The 21,066-nt window shown below is 41.2% G+C and overlaps 1 protein-coding gene across 3 annotated transcripts in view; it reads left to right on the top strand.

Moving 5' to 3' along the window:
• Positions 1-379: 379 nt before the first annotated feature.
• The window catches only part of afap1l1a (actin filament associated protein 1-like 1a), a 28,241-nt gene continuing 7,554 nt past the window's right edge, over positions 380-21,066 (top strand). The window contains exons 1-12 of one of the 3 annotated variants that reach the window (XM_044206405.1): positions 380-923; positions 16,771-16,896; positions 17,122-17,205; positions 17,321-17,400; positions 17,864-18,002; positions 18,203-18,298; positions 18,404-18,618; positions 18,741-18,920; positions 19,104-19,187; positions 19,730-19,805; positions 20,449-20,568; positions 20,649-20,860. In XM_044206405.1, the coding sequence (XP_044062340.1) occupies positions 791-923; positions 16,771-16,896; positions 17,122-17,205; positions 17,321-17,400; positions 17,864-18,002; positions 18,203-18,298; positions 18,404-18,618; positions 18,741-18,920; positions 19,104-19,187; positions 19,730-19,805; positions 20,449-20,568; positions 20,649-20,860 (1,545 nt within the window). In that variant the 5' untranslated portion in view covers positions 380-790. Of the gene's footprint in view, positions 924-13,069; positions 13,301-16,770; positions 16,897-17,121; positions 17,206-17,320; positions 17,401-17,863; positions 18,003-18,202; positions 18,299-18,403; positions 18,619-18,740; positions 18,921-19,103; positions 19,188-19,729; positions 19,806-20,448; positions 20,569-20,648; positions 20,861-21,066 lie in introns of those variants that run through there. The other 2 variants (XM_044206406.1, XM_044206407.1) reach the window with 2 other exon arrangements.

Raw genomic sequence — 21,066 nt, forward strand, 5'->3', positions numbered from 1 at the left:
ATAGCTTGACAGTTTGGGAATTAATAGGCGTAACTTACTGTATTCGATGTCTTGTAGAGATGATTTAGCTAGTTAGGTGAGAAGATCCGTACCACTCTATTACTTAACTATATGATAGCTAAATATGTAAGCTAGCTAGCTGCGTGGAGCCAGCAGCCAAGTTCGCTTAAATATTTAGCAAAAACGCTGGAAACAAGGGGAAACAGCTAACGTTAGCCGCCTGGCTCTGTCCAGACGTGACAAAATCCCCTTAACCAGCACCTCTAAACATATACATCGTTTACAACGACGTGTATAAAGTTAAACAAAATTTCGCCATGTCTTGGCCTGAAGCAGTTGCCAGGCAACCAGAGGTGACCGGCCAAGATACAGTCTGGGTCACATACCCCTATAAAACAGCGATTTGTCGTATTTACACTTTGGTTTTTGAGTTAAACAAACAAGTGTTTACTTAGTGGCCTTAAGTGAAGCAGCTATGCAGATTTTGTTACCTTTGGACAGAGCCAGGCTTGTTGTAGCTCCTTATTTCCAGTATTTATTCTAAACTGCAACATAGCTAAGTAGTATATTTACCGTACAGGCATTAAGGTGGTATCACACTAACTCGGCAAGAAAACGAATAAGCGTACTCCGAAAATGTCAAACTATTAATTTAACTTTAGGAATTATTATACCATTATATACCATTACCATTCTATATCTGAGCTGTACAAGCAGCTCATAACAGACGCTGACGCTAGGACCCAGCAGAGGAGCAGCTTGCCTCAAGTTCCCAACCAGCGTATCTGTAATGCAGCGCCTGTATCTGTCAGCAGTGGCTCCACACGCCTTCGCACAGTCATTCACTCATGGGCCTGCATTAAACTTCAGCAACTCTCACAGGGACAGCATCACCAGCGGAATGGACACAAAAGGCACCAAATGTAAGTTTACTTTTCAACCTGAAACACTGCTGCAAATGAGACTGACTGGTACGGTGAGTGTCTTGCGTCTCTTTGTGCAGTTTGCTAAGGTGGATTTAGATATGCATGTTTGTTTTCTGTGTTAATTGGTAATTTTTCGCGGCTGTCAAAACGGTGGGACCCTGTCACACACCCACCGTGTGTGTTTCCTTCCTCCCACACCTCTGACTGCAGCACCCTCATTGAGGCTCCCTACACTTCACTCGTTTTACTGGGGACATATTGGATTATTGCTGGGAATATGTATACTTTATAGTTAGATAGTTAGTTTCTACATTTCTACCCTAATTGCACTTAATTTGCTCTAATATAATTCTCTAATTTCTTTTCTCTCTATGTGACTCTGGGCCAGGAATCAGTTGTCTGAGAACACCCATGAAGGTGTGCTATGTACACTTCCTTTCCCCCTTGTAATTCTTCCTCCTGTTGTACATCTAAGAAGACACAATGGTAGTGCACTGAAGATATAAATAATGTTGCTGTGGTCTCTCTCCAGCTGCTTGGAGAGGCAGAAAACCAAGTGCTCATCTAAAGTTTGATTGTTGTTATAGAAAGTGAATCTCACTCATCCTGAGTCAAGTCAAATATCTGGATGTGGAGATGAGATATTTGGAGATTAGCCGGCCATTGTTTGATATTGGACACCACCAGCAGAGTGGAGCACTCAAAAGCAATTCTTCTGCTCTGCAGTGCTTTTGTGTTGAAATAGCTAGAAATACAAAATGTGTTTCCGCCCCAGGTGTTTTTTCTGGGAGGGGTGCAGTTGCCCCCCTGCACAGTACAACATTTTTCCACATTGTAACTGAAAACAAATACACTTGCTCCCCTTGTGGGCTCTGGCATGAGGTTAGAAGTAACAGCATTAACAGGACAATCTGTGATCCAACTCAACATTTCAAATATGATGTTATAGTTGATTTAAGTTTTTTTTTTATCTGTTTTTACACTTCAAATGATGTTGCTGTATCATGTTACTGCTTTTAAAGCAGTAGAGTCTTTAGTTCTTTTCATAGACTTGTTGCCTGCAGCTAAACATGTGATTGTGATTATAACATCCAACTTAATGGACATTTTTACACAACTGACTAGAGGTAGAAGGAAATGGCACGGACTGCATACATGATACTTTTAACAGCCACTTTGCTTACAAGAAAAATGCCTTTTTTTAGTCACATATGTCACTTCTGCTTTTCCCGTCCATGATTTACTTCTTTTCCATCCGTCCTCACTTTGTCAGTTTATGTGGATTATGGGGATGTTACTAGTGTTTTTGGTGTGTACACAAAGTATGTAAAAGAGGAGGTGTCTTTAGGTCTTGTCCAGGTTGGGAGAAATCCTCGCCTGTCACTCCCATGTCTCTTAACACACACACACACACACACACACACATACAAACACACAGGAATTTAGCTTGACTGACTTTCTATCTGAGCTTTGTGTTTGTGTTAAACACCACAGGACAAAACACACAGTGATGGCTGGTGATCCCTAGGGAGAACCCTACTGTTGCTGCTGCTAAATTACTTTTCCTTGGTTTGTCTTAAATTTAGCTACAAGCAATGACAATCTACCAATTCACTGTTTATAAATGTCAGAAAATAAGGACAAATGCCCTTCCCAAGCTTGAAGATTCCAAAGTGGCACCTTCCAATCATTTATTTTGTCTGAACAACAATTTAAAATTCCCAAAGGGGTTCAGTTTATAATGATCTGAGAGAGACGCTGCAAATCTCTCTGTAATAACAAAAATGTAATTTCAGTTGTAAAAAATAAGACCAAACTTCTCTCACTACCGCAGTGCTTGCAAACTGTAATATTTACCTGTAAAAAGTTTCCATAACCACATTAACTCACTGTCACTCCTGCCTGCGTGCACACGGTGCGAGAGGGAGAGACACTGCTGCCAGAAGAGCCACCGAGTCCTGTCTGTGCGCGCTCAGTGTCCTCTTTTCGTGCCTTTAGCAGTTATACATTTGTTTTTCACTGTGTGAGAAAATGGACGTGTGGCGTGCCAGCTTATGAAAAGTGTCAACTGAGTGAGTCTCATGGCCAATGCGTGAATTAACAGTCCTGTGGCTAATGCTAGTAAAAATGCTAAAGTAACCAAGACAATGAAAAAAGCCCAGTTATCTCCAACAACAGCTTATCCAACTAGCTAATTAATTACCCGAAGATGTTGGAGTGACGTAGTCTCGTTCTTTCAACCAGCTGAGCTCTCAGTTACCGAAATTTGGCAGTTAGTCAGTAGTAATGACGTAATTCGGTCAATACCCTTAAAAGTAGCGCATTTGGTAGCCAACCCTATTCACATGACAGGTCATGTGTCATTTGACCCAATATCGGTAACAAAATATTGATTAGGGCAGCCTTAAAATAGTTGTTGATTCATTTTCTGTTTATCACTTAATCAACAAATTGTCTCAAAGGTTATTTTTGGTTCCTTTTTTGACTGTCAAAGCTTGCTTTGTGGAGTTACATGAGTTCAAATATCAAGCTTGGTAAGGTTGATGAAAGGCAGGTATGAGCTCAAATGGTGTGAGCTTGTTAAAATGCTCTATCCAAGCCAGCTGGAGCAGCAGTGTTATAAAGGTTTTGTTTCCACAGTCGCCTCAGTGTGCACTGTGAGAAGCAGAGCATCAGGTGGGTGTGAGAGGGGAGAGGCTGTCCCACCAGAGATGCATTGCAGTGGTGGGATTGTCTGTGATTTAGCCCAGCAGATATGATGAATCGTGGCTATTGTCAGGATGTTTTAGAGCATATGGAAGAACTTGACTTGGACAAAACAGTGATCTGCTATGGACTCTACGATGATGCATACATGTAATATGCTGCTCATGTAAGCACAGGTCTGCTACATGGGCATGAAATCCCTACTCCATCCATGTCTTTTCCTCTAATGAGATGGTTGGAGTGCTCAGCATATCCACATTCCACTCAGAAATGTATGAAAAGAGAACCTGTGTGTTTGTGGGCATGAGTGTGACTTGTCTTGTGTATGTGTGCCTATGGGAATGTGAGTTTTTTTCCCCCTTCAAACTTGTTATTCACATACAAAAGTAACCAATGGCTCTGAGTAACAATTTATTTTTTCATGACACAAATCTCAGTCTTCAGGCTTGTGGAGAATGTCTTTGAGAGTAAATAAGGATTTGAATTGTTAAAAGTTGACTTAAAAAATGGATTCAGTGGGTATGGGTTAGCAGGGCAAAGAGCACAATTAAAATGCAGCTTGCTGTCGTCATCTAGCCAGTGGTCAGTGACCTTACTGTGTGCATTTATGCCATGTTTCTCATTATATATGCTGTAATCTGCATTTTTACGTAGCAAAAGCAGAGTTTGTGGAAATAACTTGACTCCAAAGTTTATATAATTCTTAAAGGACTATTCCAGTATTTTACAACCTGGGTCTTACTGTCATACTTACAGCAGCTAATGTAACTAAAATGTAATGCTGTCATAGCCCAGATTTTGGACGCCAATGGTCAGTTGGAAGCAGCTTTCCAGTAGGAAACAGGAGCCTTCACAGCAATAAAAAATGCATCCTGTTGTTCAGTTTGATGTCAATGCTACTTTTCATACAGTTTGACTTCTCGGTTTCACAACCTTCTGTAAACCATACAGCTTTACACACGCAGGTAAGCCTCTAGGATGACCCCGGAAGTAGCTCTACAAAACAAAAGACAGTGATTACAGATTGTCTGGGCAATAAATGTCAATGTTCACCTTCATTTCAACATCCAAATAACACCTTTTGATTGGACAATGATTAGACTGTTAAATAGCTGTCTGTGGATTCCTTAGCCTCACTAGACTCTGCTGTAAAGCTGTTTCCAGTGGAGCACTCCTGTCTATTCTCTCTGCAGTGCTTGGTAAGTGCAGTGTTATTCTAACCAATTGGAACACCAGCTATAATAATAAGAGATATAGGGAGAGGGGAACTCCCTTCCATATTATTTTTATTTACAGATGTCAGGTTCATAAGTTCCCTTGTTTTGTTTGCTCTATCAGACTTTATAAAAGGTTTTTGACATAAAAGTAGTGTGCAGACATGCTGACGCTCACACATACAGTACACTATATTACATACAGTATGACATATACTGTATTCCCCATCATGCATGGGCTGTAAATCATGGATGATTGTGGACCAGCCCTCTAAGAAGTGGAATTCCCCTCTTTAGCCATTGTGAGATGAAGAGCTCACTATGATTCATATGGCTGAGATATGTGCAGTGTATTTGTGTGTATGTGCACGCGTGGGCGTGCACATGTGCGTTGTGTATAGGCACTGGTCATTCTCTGCACAGCTGTCTATATAGGGTTTCCGTGGAGATATACTGCACAACATTACAGCAGGTTACTATAGAGTGTATATGACACTTAGACGTATCTTGTTTTCTTCTGTTGCAGATGGTGAAAAGTGACTCTGCCTGGGGTGTGCATGCATACATGTACAAGCAATATACTGACAGGGAAATTTCTGATTTATTGGAGAGACTTGGCAGAAGAGAGTCTTAGTTAGAATAATACTTGCCTAACCTCTTATCAGTTTGACTATATATTTGACAGCAGTCATAATTCAGCACTGAAATATGATTCATGTTAATGTACAGGTATAGAAATTGTAATATTTTGGCCTTAAGGATGAATCCAGGTTAGCCGTTCACATTGTTCAGATAGTACTGACAAAAGGTGGTTATGCACTCAGAAGAGTTTAAACAGAATTCCTGGAAAACTATTTACAATGTGCGATCATTTTATCCCCCACCAAACATCAGTATGTGTCAACAAGGAGTTATTGTAAAAGTCTGTAGTTTGATTATTTGGTACTGTGTTGAAATGTGAAAAACAGATGTTCAAGCTAGGATTCACATGTTAATCCAGAAACAGAAAATACTAAATGCTATTCTGTGTGGCCTAATTCATGCTACATTTATCCTAAAGCAACTACATTAACAATGGACATTTAATGGTGATTCAGATATTATTGTAAAGACTGTTTAGTCTTTAGATATACAGTACATAAATGTTATATTTAATAAAGACTAATGATACCTTCACACAATAAACTACAGAAATGTTGCATTTACAAAATGTCAAATCAAAAATTTTAAACTACTCAACATAATACAAGGAGAATGCAAAAGGCACCTCAGATCATCCTCAAGAAGACCTTATGCTCTACATGAGTATTGACTCACACAACAGCAAGAAGACAGAGAGAGTGTCCTAGTTTTCTGGTGAACAACTGAAAACAGCACTCTGCTCCGGTCAAAATCCCATTAACACGAAAAAGCCCAAATGGAGACAAAGCAGTTCCTTTTCCCTTTTTTGTGTATGTGTGACTGCGATTCTGTGTGTGTGCGTGTGTCTGTTTGCAGGCATGCATGTGTGTTCTGTGTATATTACCCTTGTCTGTGCAACATCAGTAAAGCAGTGCTTCCACTTGCAGAATAGCATCTTTCTCAGTATGTGAATACTTTTCTGTGAGGGAGACATAGCATTGTGGTGATCTCATAGGACTCAGGGCAGAATAATACTGACTGCACTGTAGGGCCTTTGTCTAGCAGCAGGCTGAGTCAAGCCCTCTGTGCCATCTCAGGCCTGAATAAATCAGAGATGAAGATGAAAAATGAGAAAGAGGGAAAGGAGGTTTCGCAGACAGACATCCCCTACATCACGGTCAGTTCTATGACCTTTGACCTTTGACCTGACTCCATATTGAGAAATACCCAGATGCAACTTTGCCACCTGGCCCGTGCTACTATTCTATGAACTTCTACACATCTGTCCATTTTCTATACCTGCTTTTTTCCATTGAGGGTTACTGGGGAGATCAGCCTATCCCATAATTAATCGGGGAAAGACAGGGAAATCCCCTTGAGACACTAAAGGGGCACATTTGATGATCAGCTATTGATATATATTAGCTATCAGACACAGATAAGGAGGAAGTAAAGGATTACAGGAGACATGAAGAATTTAAAGAGTTTCCCTTCAGGGATCAATAAAGTATTTCTGATTCTGATTTCTGATGAATGAATTTGACATTAACAGTTTTGTTTCTTCTACAAGTTTTTTTCTTGAAGAAAAACAATGGGAAAACTCTTCATTTTTTCAGGATATTACGAGCTGTAAAATATCCCTTATCCCTTGTTTTCCTCCATGTTACAAATACACACTGAAATTATTTCTGTGGCACACAGCTTTGTTCGTGATACCCCACATCTGGCGGATTCAGCCATTGTTGGGCTGATCCCAGGTTTAAGCTTACTAAAACTATGCAAAAGCACAGCGAAGAAACATATTAGATGTCAGATGGGGAAATGAGCAGCATTGCTTTACTAACCTGACCTGTAACTGGGGTTGTTGACTCTCTCTCACTGCTGAGATAGCAGCTCCCTGCTATCACCACTGCTTCCCAGATTACTCAACTGCAGTGAAGCCACGGGTAGCGTGTGTACGTGTACGTGCATGTGTACGTGCATGTGTGTCTGAACATCAAAAGCTTCAGTGCTCCATTGCTGCCCTTCAAAAGCCAGTTAATGCTTAAACAGGTGAGCGGGAGTGCACAGACCCATAATTCTCCCACTCCATCACCATGGAAACGCCCCAGACGCTTAAGAGGCCTAATGACTTTTATTTCTCTGTCTGCGATGAGCTCATTAGAGTGGCCTAATTAGAAGGAGTGGCCTAATTAGAAGGAGTGAGGATGCACAGTCAAGCTAGAAATTTGTTATAGACATTGACTGCTGCATACATACACACACCGTTTAAATGATGTCTACAAATATTTGCAAAGATAGGGGGAATTTAACCTACGCCATGCTCTACTTTAGGGAGATCTAAACTAAGATGTAAGGCTCGGAAAGTAATTGTGCTGTGGAATGCATGCTCCAAAGGTTTTGCCTAATTTGAGATCATGAAATTGTGTTTTCAAGTGTCAGTCTGTAAGTCAATGTAGCAGCCACGTACTTCTGAAGCAAACAAGTAGGACAGAATAATACCTACTGTATCAACAAAGACATTCAAAGCATCTATTCCCCAGGACTTTTTCCATCTCTTGTATTTACTGTATTTGTGTGTACACTTGTGAGTATCATAGAGTGTGGGATCCTTGCTGTATTTTATGATAACCTGAAGCATCTTCCTGTGTACAATAAAAACAGTGGGGAGAACATGTTTTTCCCCTCTCCCCTCAATTTGTATACATTTATGACTCCTCCAAACCAAATAAGTTTTTCCACATGCTCCCCTCACCTGCTGCTCAACTTCAGCTTGTTTTGCAGTGTGCGTTTGGTATGTACTTTATGTTGCTTATTGTATGTTTGTCTAAAATGTCCACCCACATAATAAATGTAAGTATGTCAAAGCCATGAGAAATTAATTCTCACTCTTAAAGGGACTACCTGCAGCAGCTAAATAAAGGTTTGTAATAATGGCATATTCCATTATATTGTCATCCCTTTGAAATACAATTGTAGAGGCAGAAACATTAAATTCTATCTAGCGTAGGATCTAGTCAGTGCACTGAGAATGGGGTCACCAGAGACAGTACAGTAAAAGCGGGAGTGGGTCAGCTGACAGGAATAGGAAACAGAAGGCCGGAGGTGATAAGTGATGTCATCAGTAGAGGGAGGAAGTCCATCTCTATAGGGGGCATATGGGGCACCCCCATACAGTTGGTCAGCCCATTAACTTATGTAGGACAGGAAAAGTGTTTTGTTGGCAGCATGCAGAATAAAATCAAAATGTGTCTCTAAGGGTCTTCAGTAGTTAGCTTATCAGAGCCAACGTGATCTTTAAATGTTTGCTTTGATGATTTTCAGCTTAATCTCTGTATATTTGACATAATATGACAAGCCTTTATGTTACCTGCCATCTGTGTTTCTGTCAGGGCGTCTGGGTTTCTACTGCATGTGATGACCATTTTCCAATGTACTTAAATTGTTTAGTTTCTCTTGGGAATCAACATTAATGTCCTGTGTTTGACAGATAGGCAAAGTGCCAGTAATAATAGGTAGTACTTAAACCTATATAAACTGCTGCTAAATGCTCCACTATGTTCACTGGATAGTTGCTAACTTTGTATAGCAGTTTGGTGCTGGGGAGGTGGCATACAGTGGGGTTTCGCTGAAAACAGCAGCTTGCTGCGTCTGGAAACAACACTAATGAGAGCGATGAGACTGAACCAAAAACCAAAACAATGACCTGAAAGATGCTAAAATGCAGAGTAAGGTGATAATTCTCTGTGAGTTCATTACTACGAGTGAGCCCTTTCACATACTACATAAAGTCTTTTGATCCACTGTTAATATTAAAATATTGATTATAGCAGCTTTATGAAATTCAGAAATATTAATAACAATTGCATATTTTTATCAGGCTGTGTTCACCCACCTCAAATCCTACACTAAAATGACAAATACATAGGCCAAACAGTAGCAAAAAGACAGGTCACAGTTGCAGTCATCATGCTGATTTGTATCATCTTCCCAATGAGCCAATACTGTCTCTGTTTACCTGTTGTGGCCTCTGGAGATATCAGTTTGTGAATGCCCAGACATGTTGTGTGCTGGGGAGAGGGGAACTGTCAGACTTGGGAAATGCCTGGAATCTGAGGAGTAGAGTGGGAGGAGATCTCATCATGATAGGGCACAGGCTGGTGAGAGAAGTCATTGTTGGCACAGCTCTAAATGCAATTAAAAACCTCAAGCACATCTGGCCATCTGGTTTACCTCACCTTTATTGGCATGTGTTGGCTACGCACACCTCAATGATCTATATGGAGCAAATGGGTGTGATAAGTTGGTGAAGGTTTTTTGAACTACAGATGTGATCTATTTTTTTGTGTTATGATTCAGCTATTTTCTTTAAACATGCATGCCTCAGCTTTGATGACTAAGTTGGATGGTGGTATTTAGATAACCCTCACACGGCATGAAGATAACATTCAAACCCTGCTCTCTCTTCACTGAAAAACCTCTCCTGTTACTCACTTAACATGAGATAAGATTATGCTTTTTAGCAAAAAAAAAATTAAAAATGCTTTTTATTTCCTTTCAAAAGTTGCTGGGTCATATTGTTCAGCTGGCCTTGGTGATGAGACAAAGAAAGGCTCCCACACTCTGGACACCTCAAAGTCTTCAACCTGCAGTGCTTTTTCATGTCAGATCAGGTTGGGAAATGGCTGTATATATCTAACATGTCCAAAAACAATAAGGAAGGGGAGACTTCCAAGAAAAACCCAGCCGTTTTCATTAGATGCTGATCTCTTGTGAAGTCACAGATGGTACAGTCGTTTGAGTTTCTCACAGCGGATTTGTTTAGCAGGAGTTACCTCTATGTGGTTATAACTATGTTTTGTATTGTGGACTTGATTAGTGGTACTCACTGTTAATCTCTATTTTCTAGATTAATAGTACCTCATGTTGAATTAGCAATTACCTGAACCGTCAGTTTTACTTAAACACGAGAGCTTTTGTACCCAGTTGTAATGTGAAGACAAGTGATGTGTTTTTTTACAACATGGTGGGCTTTCCCATCCCTCCTCTGGCATCCACGGTCCTGTGTTAGTCCACAGCTTTACTGAGGAGGTCAGAGGTCACATTTAGTCACAGTCAGGAGTGGTTTGTCGGGCCACAACCAAGTCTAGCAGGGTGTGCCTGTGGCATTTGCCACAGCTAGAGAGGATTTTTGGAAAAGTTGGGAAACACTAGAAATGCCTCAGGGAAGCTCTCTGGCCTGTGTATCAAATTAGATGGTAAGAGGACTTCCTGTCTACATTATTAAGCCATTTATTTTCCCATTTTTCTACACTGACATCCTTGGAAGTGTATATTTTTTTAATCCTCTGTATTTGTGCACAGAATGACTCGTTTGGCCATCATTCATCGTCTGTTAGTGTTTAGTGGTATTTCTGCAGTGTTCTTCCCTGAGATCACCTTTAACTTTATCTTTTGTCATTACTGTTGTCTCTTTTTCACAAATGTTCCAGTTTTTGAACACTTTCAAGTACCAGAAGCTGGAATTGAATGTCTATTCATATTCGGAGTGTTGTTTACATTTTCTTTAATCTTATATAAATCTAAATTTTACCAGTTAGACAATTTCTTTAGGAAAAGTTCTTGATCATCCGCTTAGCATTTGAGAACGTTGACTACTTGTGTGAAATGAAAAAAAAATGAAAAGGGGGTTTTGTGGAAAGACATTTTTATAAGTAATTTATCAGGGGTGAAATGTGTTTTTGTATTAGTACTAAACTTTCTAATTGAAAATTTTCAAATAATGCCCAGTTCTTCTTATTCCAAAATAAGACGAAAAGTCATCCATTCTAGGGGTCTTGTGAGGCTGTAATGCTAATTACACAGCAGAAAACAATGGATGAAAATGGAGACAACTTTTAGAATTTCATTGCAGTCCATCCCGTTGAAACTGAAATATTTCACTCTGGACCACTGCCATTCTAAGAGCCATGCCATGGCTAAAAACTGCTGTTACTGCTGTCAATAAATGTACAGTAACACTGAGTGCATCTACATCAGAGCATTTTTCTTGTGAAACAAACTACCTTATACCAGATCAGAAAATAAGGCTTTGACAATCTAGCTAAAAATGTAATCAGTGCTGTATTATATCAATCAGTGATACAGAAGAGCAAAAATTTTCTTTCTTCAAAATGATGGGGATGATTACTTTAAACATTTGATTGACATTTGATTTCCCTTATTTGTTTTCTTGCCGAGCGTAAGATTGATACCACTGTCATTTGTGATCTCTAAATATGAAGCAGTAGCCAGTTAGCTTAGCTTAGCATTAAGACTGGCATTATCACGTTATATCTGTCTTTTTTTTTTTTTTTTTTTAAATCTGTACAAAAATCGAAGTGTAAAAAAGACACAATGTGGTTTCACCTGGGGTTATTTGCTGAACAATTTCTTTCTTCAGGAGCAGTGACTTCCTGGAGAGAGAAAAAAAACCATTTTTACACTTTGGTTCTTGTATGGATTAAAAAAATTTATATAACTTGTTAATTAGTGAGCATTAGAGGTGTTACCATTGTTACCATTAGACAGAGCCAGGCTAGCTGTTTCCCCCTGCTTCCAGTCTTTGTGCTAAGCTAACCTAACTATCTTCCTATTTACCATACAGACATGAGAGTGGTGTTGATCTTCTCATCTTACTCTTGACAAGTAAATAAGCATATTTCCCAAAATGTATTCCTTTGACTAAAGTGTATTCAATAGGTGAGATCAAAAAGGACTCATACCAAGATTCAAAACAACTGGTGATGTTATACTTTACATGCTCCGTATCAATCTAATATAGTAATTTATAAACACAGTGACCGTTGTGCAGTCTTGTGCACCAGCCCTACAGTCAGCTGACACTGTTTTCATTCTGCAACTGATATGCAGTAAAAGCCTCCACTTAGGAAAAGCAGTGTGTTTTACTTGCGTGTGTTGAGTTTCTGCATTGTTGTGCATATGGTTGTGTATTTGTCTGTGTGTGCTTGTGGGTTTGCTTGTGCAGCGTTAGTGTCCGTGTGATTGAAGGCAGTGTGTTGCATCGTGTCGGGGCACAAGTGTGCCTCAAGGCAACAAGTCATCCACGTGGAACTCTTAAGTCTCAACTTGCCTCTACCTCCACTCCACAGCCTTTACTCAATCTCTCCTGTATCTTTCACGTTATATTTTCCAATAAATACATTTAAAATGTAGAGATTACCACTTTCAGCATCAGCTGCACTGGGAACATTTTACTGGTATTTTTATCAATGATTAACAGTGTTGAAGATAATCTAATGAAAAGTAGTAGTACAATGCCTTACTGTATCTGGTATGTCATTCATTGGCATCTTCTGGATGGCAGCCTTTATGTGCAACTAGTTAAAGGTTAATAATGTATTGAGGGAAAGAATGTGAAAAAATAAAGAATGCGAGTTAGCTATTAGTCGACATGTGTGTGTTTACACAGCACGCCTTTTCCAGGTGCTATACGATCCCTGGGATTACAGCGGTGGGGGATCCAATAGGGCTACACACACAGAGCACCACCACCATCCCCCCTAAAAAATAAAAGAGAGGAGGGGAGACTGGTGGGAGGGAGGTATTGGGAGATAACAGATCAGAGGGAGGAAGGGAGAGGTAAAGGAAGTGTGAATTCAGCAGTAGGCAGACTTTAGCTCACCTCCAATACAAAGACTTCACAGGACGGAGCACACAGGGTGCCTTTGACTGTGGAATATCTCCTACAGTATCTGCTTGTGAATGAATGAACCGGTTTGTCTCCTTCTTAACCTTGGAATATGGTGGGACTCTCATCCACTGCTGTCGAGGGTAAGTGTTGGAGGAAAGTCTTTATAGTTTGTCAGTAGATTAACACAGCAGGGATCTAAAGCTAAAGAAGGCGCAAGGATTTGTAAAGAAATGTAAATATTTGGAACAATGTGAAGCAGTAAGGGTGTTGTAAACATGAGACTGAATGTGAGACATCAGGTGATGTTTACTTCATGCTTTAAGCATAATGCCAGCTTGCTGAAAAACCAAGAAAGGCAGTAATGTTGAATTGGTGAGAAGGTAACAGTTTGCCACCCAGACTAAATAGTGAAACGTTGCAATTTTTTGAGCCACTAGAGACTCTTTGTGGGATGCAAATTCTTGTGAGATTAGCTGGAACGTCTGCCTGCAACAACATTGTGAAACAGAGTTGCTGCCGAATGACTGTATTTTGTCGCTTTCGACATACTGTGAAGTTATTAGTTTGTGTGTGTGTGTGTGTGTGTGTGTGAGTAAGTGTGCAATGTGTGGAAAGATAAGTAGGCTCAGCATGAAGAAAGAAGGGAGTAAAAAAAAAAAATGTGCACCCGATTGAGGTCACATTATTCTTCATATCAGGGTTTGTTGGACATGTTAGCACAGGTGCTCAACTCTCTGACATTATTCAACCCCCCCACCCTCCCACTCCTCCAATGCAAGTCTCTTTTAAAGGTCTGAGTCTCCACTATTAAACAAACTACTCTCTGCTTCACTACACACTCACACAAATGCACGCTGCAGAGTCTTGCACTATTAACAAAGTGAGGAATGTGTTTAGTGTTAACAGCAATTGTCAGACTAGTGTGAGGAAGTAAATGTTTGAGTGTGTCCAAAGCTTTGAATGGCTTTACACATTCCTGCAGGCATGGTGCACTGCCTGCACCCATCTTTTATACTGTCTAAACATTTAATAACCCCTCATGATGTTTTCTCTTATGGATTCAAAGTAAAGTAATCAGTATGTAGATATTTATAAACAATAAAGTTATTGTTTGTCCTTCTTGTAGCTCCAAATATTCCAATTTCAGTGGTCTGGCTTTAATTAAACCATATCCAACCTGTTTTTATGTAGCATTATTATCTTATGCAAGCTTGTGTGTAGTTGCCCTCAGGTGCAAGGCTCAAAATCTGTTTTATCTGGCTTTTAAAGACATCAAAGACACACATCACACTCTCACACAAGCACACACACTGATTAACAGTTACAGCAGAGATTTAAGGGATCATGTGCTGTTTTAGATGTGTGAGTAGTGTGATGTGTTGATTATAAAGGCAAGACTGGGGACGTAAGGGTGGTCTCACCCGCCTCACATGCCAAATACTACGTAGTAATTCCTCTTTGCTTTTCTTTGCTTTTGTTTTTGGCACAAGCTGAATAACACTGTAATCGCCAATAGAGATGGATAATCAGCTTTTTAGAGCGCTGGTCCAAGTGAAATAGTGAAATAGTTTTATGAGTGTTGTGACCTACTTCATGCCAACTCCTTGAAAGCAACGCCTTGATTTCTGTGTTATATTTGATTTAATGCTGACTGGTGAAAATTTCCTTTTCTCTCTGCTGTGAATGAGTCATGCTATGGATAAGGTACTGTCTTCCACTCGGTTAGGGAAAGCCCAGCGGTGTGCTAGGGCCAGAATCTAAACAGCTGGAACCTCTGGCAGAGAGACAGCACTCACCAGGCCAAGACTTCCCACTCTCATGAGTTTCCTTCGCCGACCTCTGCTTCCTTATTTCCCTAGAGTGAATCGAATCTTAATGAGGAGACTTTCCAAGTCCCTCCATGAATTAATTCCTCGTGCCAACTTGTCAGAGTGCGAGCATGCTTTTATTACAATAGAAGGAAACCGCACTTGTAAAGAAGACAAACAGACACAGGCAAACACACACCTACTGTAGCTCTTGACTGCAGCCTTGGCAGGGCATTGTTAAGCCCATAGGAAGACCCACCTCAGGAAAGTATGCCTGTCTTTAAGGAGTGGGAGCCGTCTGAAATGTAGCACACATATCATTGACAAACACCAGATACATCTTTCAGTTTATCAAGACTTTCTGCTTGTCAGTGGTGATTACATACAAGATTGCTGGTGTCAGAGTAATACATCTAAGAGTCCAACATTCTGCCTACACTCATTAATATGCTCCTCAAACACACAACAAGCTGGCTTGTGTACACCAAAGTTCACTTTTGACACGGCCCCACTAAATACACATCATACAAGCGTTCCTGTGTGTTTTATGTTTTTTGTACGTGTGTGTGTGTGTGTGTGTGTGTGTATTTTGTGTTTGTTTACAGGCCTTGTTACCAAATGACCGCCCACCGAACAAAGACTTTTCTGGCTCAGTGGCTGTCCTGTGGCTGAACCCAGCAAGATGCACGGTTCATCAGGTCTAATGTGGCTGGACTGAGAGAGAAAGAGCTGGAGGGAGTGTGAGGCAAAAAAGTGTGCCAGCAGTGACTCAGCCAGTTGTCAGGTTTCGCGGAGGATTTTAGGATTATAGAGGTAGAGAAATGCGTATTAGGATACAACAATGAAAATAGCAGACAGAAGGGAAAGACATGGTGGCACTCGCATGTGTCTGGCAGAAAATCAGATAAAGGTGGAATTCAAACATAGCAGCAGGTTGCAGACCTGTTCTCAGGAGGTCCAGCAGCTGCGGGAGTGAGACGGTTTAAGTTCTGTTCTGAAAACAGGGAGTGGACCAGTCCCACCTCTCAGATCAACATGTGATGTGAAGCATATATTCCTATAAGCTGAGTCCTCAGCGTTACAGAACCTGGAGAGCCCTGTGAAGAGTGTGTATTGCAGGAGGTCTGCCTGTCTGAGACAGCTTGTGGTTTTGTTATTTTGCGACTTTAAATCTCTCGACTGTTAGATAAAGATCAGGACCCTGTGAATGAAACTCTGCTTGCTGGAACATTTGGCCTGCTCCAGGCTCTGTAAAGTGGTCCTTCAGTTATTCTTGTAAGAATCTCATATTTCTTCCATCATCTTTACAGTCTTTACAGCACAGTTAATTTACCCTCTCAGCATTGAGAGTGACAGTTGATTGAAATGTGTGTTTGTGCCCATCAGTCTGTGAGCCAGCAATGTTTTAGAGCTGCTGCAGAAAGACAGCACTGGTTTTCTTTGCTCCTCCCACAGGATGTTCTGTACATATGCTGTGTAAGAGTTGTTATTTTTGGTAGCTTCGTTCCACTTCTGGGTTAATGAGCAATTAGCAAACATGTTTCCGGTCACTCCAGCCTTTTGTCGTTGTTTAGTCTGGCTAGTAACAGAGAGAGGAGGAAAGGAGGGAGACTGTGTGATAAGGTGGCAGATTGATATTGACAAACTGTGACAGAAAATGAAAGAAAGTCAGGGGGAAAGCAAAGCAGAAAGAGACTCTTTGACATACACCTTGGGGTTTGTTTAGACTTTTCAGCCTGACCTTTGACCTCTCTGCTGATACACTGAACCCCCCTGACCTTTGCCTCCCTCCCCCCATGCAGCAATGGAGGTGTTGGTGAGTGAGCTGGGCGTACTGCTGAAGATGCTGGACCAGGAGAACCTCAGCTCCTCCACGCAGGAGAAGAAGACCTCCGTGTGGAACCTCCTTCAGCAGATACAGCCATCAGGTCAGTGAGAGGAGGAAAGAGAGATGAAGTGATTTTTGTCTGTGTTTTATCCCCAGATGAGTTTTTACCATAATAAAAATGTAAAATACACTTATTTTAGGCGTATGTTGTGGGATAGAGGTTAGGGAACACTGCTCTAGATTGCAGTTTAAAGGGTATTAAAGGGTATAGTGATCCAAAGTGACATTTCTTACTGTGCAGTAAGTGTGTCTGTTTGCTCTCCAGTTTCAGGAACAGACTACATCTACATGAACTCAGCAGCATACAGAAATGGCACCAGCTTTGTAGAGTCCCTCTTTGAGACATTTGGTGAGTTTGAGCTCCAGCATGGTGCTGTGAAATGTACACCAATCTATATTTATGAGCTGCAAATATCATCTTGACTTTATGTATGAGTTTAAATGTATGTTGTTGTCTTTTATAGACTGCGAGCTTGGAGACCTGAAAGATGTTACAGATGATCTGAAAGAAGAAAAGAACACACAAACTGACACTTTAAAACAGGCAAGTGGCCAATTTATAGTAAATTCATAACTTATCCATTTCCAGAAATATCAATTACATATGAAATATTGGCTTTAAATCCTGGAAGTAGGATGACAATGTATATGGATGTATGTTGCTGTATGTATGTTGTATGCTGTCCATCTTTTCGGCACTCACTATCCAAATTCAGCTTTGCAGAGGACAATTACACCTCTAAATGACTTGTGGAGAAAAAGCAAAGAAAAACAGAGATTGTGTTCCATGTTGTGGGGGTTTCCCATGCACACATGCTCATCACTCTGCGAGCTGTTGGAAGAGTTAAGAATTAAGGACCCGCCCAGAGCCCATGTGTCTAATTTATGGATATCATTTTGAGGGTTATACTCTGTATCTCTTTGATGATGTAGTTCTTGGGCTATGAATAAAAATCTTTCATGGTTATGGAGGAAATTTGAGAGTTGTGTTTGTGTGTCTCCCTTAGCAGAACTGTGCAGACTCCTCAGCCCCGCACTCAGCTGACTCTCCTCCCCCTCTGCCCACAACGCCTCCTCCTGAGGACTACTATGAGGAGGCAGTGCCCCTCAGTCCTGGCAAGATGCCCGAGTACATCATCACACGAGGTCAGCATTTTCCTGCCTCTGCTGAACTCACTGCCCTTTGTGTCATTTTGCTGTAAAAACCTTTAAGTCAGTATTCAGCACTTACATTAACATAGTCATATAGCACTTTTCCAGCCATAATTAAAAAGTACAAGTTGCAATCAAGTGCATGCTGAAACGTAATGACTAATTAGAGATTTTTTCATGTCTTCCATTTTCAGTAAGACCTAGCCCCCCCAACTCTATAGAAGATGGGTATGAAGATGCTGAAAACAACTACCCCACTACCTGCATAAACTCGCACCGCAAAAACTCATGTGAGTTGAGAACAAAGTTTCCCCCCCAAAAAGATTACAGAATAAAAACTGCCTTTTTTAAACAACAAATAAAACATGCTATATTCTCTGTCATTGCTCTCTCAGACAACGACTCTGATGCTCTGAGCAGTTCCTACGAGTCCTACGAAGAGGACGAGGAAGAGAGGAGCCCTGGCGTCCGACTCACTCATCAGTGGCCCTCGGATGAGAGCTCCATGCCTCCTGCCAGGGACTGTCGCATCTGTGCCTTCCTGCTGCGCAAGAAGCGTTTCGGTCAATGGGCGAAACAGCTCACTGTCATACGGGAGAACAGACTACAGGTGAAGAGTTGCACGTTCAAGTGAATCGTCGGGAAAGCATGCAATCATGCATCCAGGATGCATACACAGTCTCTGCAATTCTTCTTCAACTTACAGTGTCCTATGTGTCCTCCTTTCTGTAGTGCTATAAGAGTTCTAAGGACACATGCCCCTATGTGGACCTGCTGCTGCCCCAGTGCACTGTGGTCTATGCACCAAAAGACAGCAAGAGGAAGCACCATGAACTCCGGTTCACCTTACCCAATGGAGATGCACTGGTGCTTGCGGTACAAAGCAAGGAGCAGGCTCACAGATGGCTTAGGGTAAGCTGCACTTTTATATGTATGTACAAATTATATGTATGCATGCAGGAATACAGAATGGTAACACAGCAATCAATCTTGTAAACAATCACTGGAAGTGGGTTTGACAGTGTGCAAAAACAAACTTCAAAAGGTACAGTCAAGTGTACAGTCAAGAGTGACATATGTAAAATATCCCTGCAGATTATTAGAGAGGTGAGCGGCCAGAGCACAGGGCCTGAGGAATCTGCGTCTCCCGTCATTCCAAGAAAAACTGAAGTTGACAAGGTAAGTGTAGAAGAGAGGATGTTTGTGTCAGCGTGTCCCCGTCATTTTTATCCTCAAGACATAATTTATCTTCACAGCTGAGGTGCGGAAAAGTCGGTGGCAAGCAGCAATTGTGTTGTCACCATCAATTTTCTTAAACAATTGCTTGGCTCGACACAGTACACAGTAATACCTGTATTTGGCTTGCAGCGCAAAGAGGAGATATGTAGTGTAATTGGGTGTGATGACAGCAATGATAGGGATGGTAGTGAGTCAGTGTTGGAACAGGCACATCCTCTTTAAAGCTTACCAACCTGTCAGAACACAAACTGCAAAAGGCCCTGTAATGAATGACAGCATAGGAGGAAGCAAGAGGAGCCAGCATAGAGTTGGTCGGAGAAAAAAGGCAGAGGATAAGTCTGTTTGTCTCAGTCATAAAGAATTGTCTGAAGTATAGTTATTTAGATCTTAATTAGTAGAAGACAAGTGTCGATGGCCTAGCCTGATCCTGTGTAGCACTTGGACTCTGCTGTTGAAAGTCTACACCTGTGTTTCTTCCTCAGAGGTTATCTGCAGAGAGGAACACATCAGATTCAGACAGTGTGGGGGTGTCAACTGCAGAGAACTGCAGAGAGAATGGTGAGACAGAGACATACAGCCTCAAATCAGTACAGCAGCGGTTTGACAAAAAAATATTAACTCAAGGTCCACTTACTAGATTCTTTTTAACTGCATCTATCTTCATCAGCAGATGGAGTTTGCTCAGTTGTCATCACGTGACTTAATTTACATACTGCTGCATTCATGTTATTCAGATGGTAGAGATGGGAGATTTTTTTAATTTTTATAACTCGCGAGTATACACGTCATTTGACAACTTCAGACAGTTGTGTGATTACAGAATTGAACATGTGAGTGTTAAAAATACTTAACAATATAACACAATCAGGGTTTACTTAGCATGAACGACAAACTTTGGCTGATGTGAGGCATCCAGGATGTTGACATGAAGGTTATTTACAAGTCACAAACGGCATTAGATCACACTAAAGTTCAATACTCATAATGACAACTGAGCTCCATGAAAACAGAGCAAACTACATCTGCTGATGAAGACCATGAGATGCAGTCGATAGCTCTGTAACTACTGTTTACATTCTTTTCAGTTTTAACCGGTTCTCTATTTCACACGTGTTTTTTGCATATCTTAATTACAGTTTCTTCATGCCAAAGATAAATTTGGACCAAAAGCAACAGTTTAATCCTTCCATTTTTGATGTAGGCAAGGTGAAACGGGGGGCTTTTGCTGCGGGCCGTAAAATCACACGTATCATCAGCTTCTCCAAGAAGAAGCCCCCTCGGCCAGGAGATCCCCAGACATCCTACAGCGACCCTCGTCAAGGTCAGACCCCACTCGCTGTCAGACTTTAGGTGTTCAAGTTTGCAGACGTGTCAATTTTCTTTTCCTTCCTTACCATGCAGGCTACCTGTCGTTGCTGGTGAATCAGGTGTGGCGGGAACAGTGGTGCTGTGTGTGCAGAGGCTCCCTGCACTTCTACCATGACAAAGGAGACCCTCGGACCTCCCTGCCTTCACTTCCTCTCCACGGCTGCGAGGTGGTCCCGGGGCTGGGGCCCAAACATCCCTTTGCCTTTCGAATCCTACGGAACAGCACAGAGGTGGCTGCTCTGGAGGTAAATAGGTGTATTTTTTTCCATATTTTAAAGCTGCGCTAATCAATATTTTTATATTAACAATAGGTCAAATGACTTTGTAATTTCAAAGGGGCCGCTCTTAGTGACAAACAAGAATTATCACCCGACTCTACAGTTCCCATCCGCTCTACGGAGCATTTTAGTGTCTTTGAGCTTATTGTTTTGGTTTTACAGCCTGCAACTTA

The sequence above is a fragment of the Siniperca chuatsi genome, linkage group LG8 (genome assembly GCF_020085105.1).
Source record: "Siniperca chuatsi isolate FFG_IHB_CAS linkage group LG8, ASM2008510v1, whole genome shotgun sequence".
NCBI classification, from domain to species: domain Eukaryota; kingdom Metazoa; phylum Chordata; class Actinopteri; order Centrarchiformes; family Sinipercidae; genus Siniperca; species Siniperca chuatsi.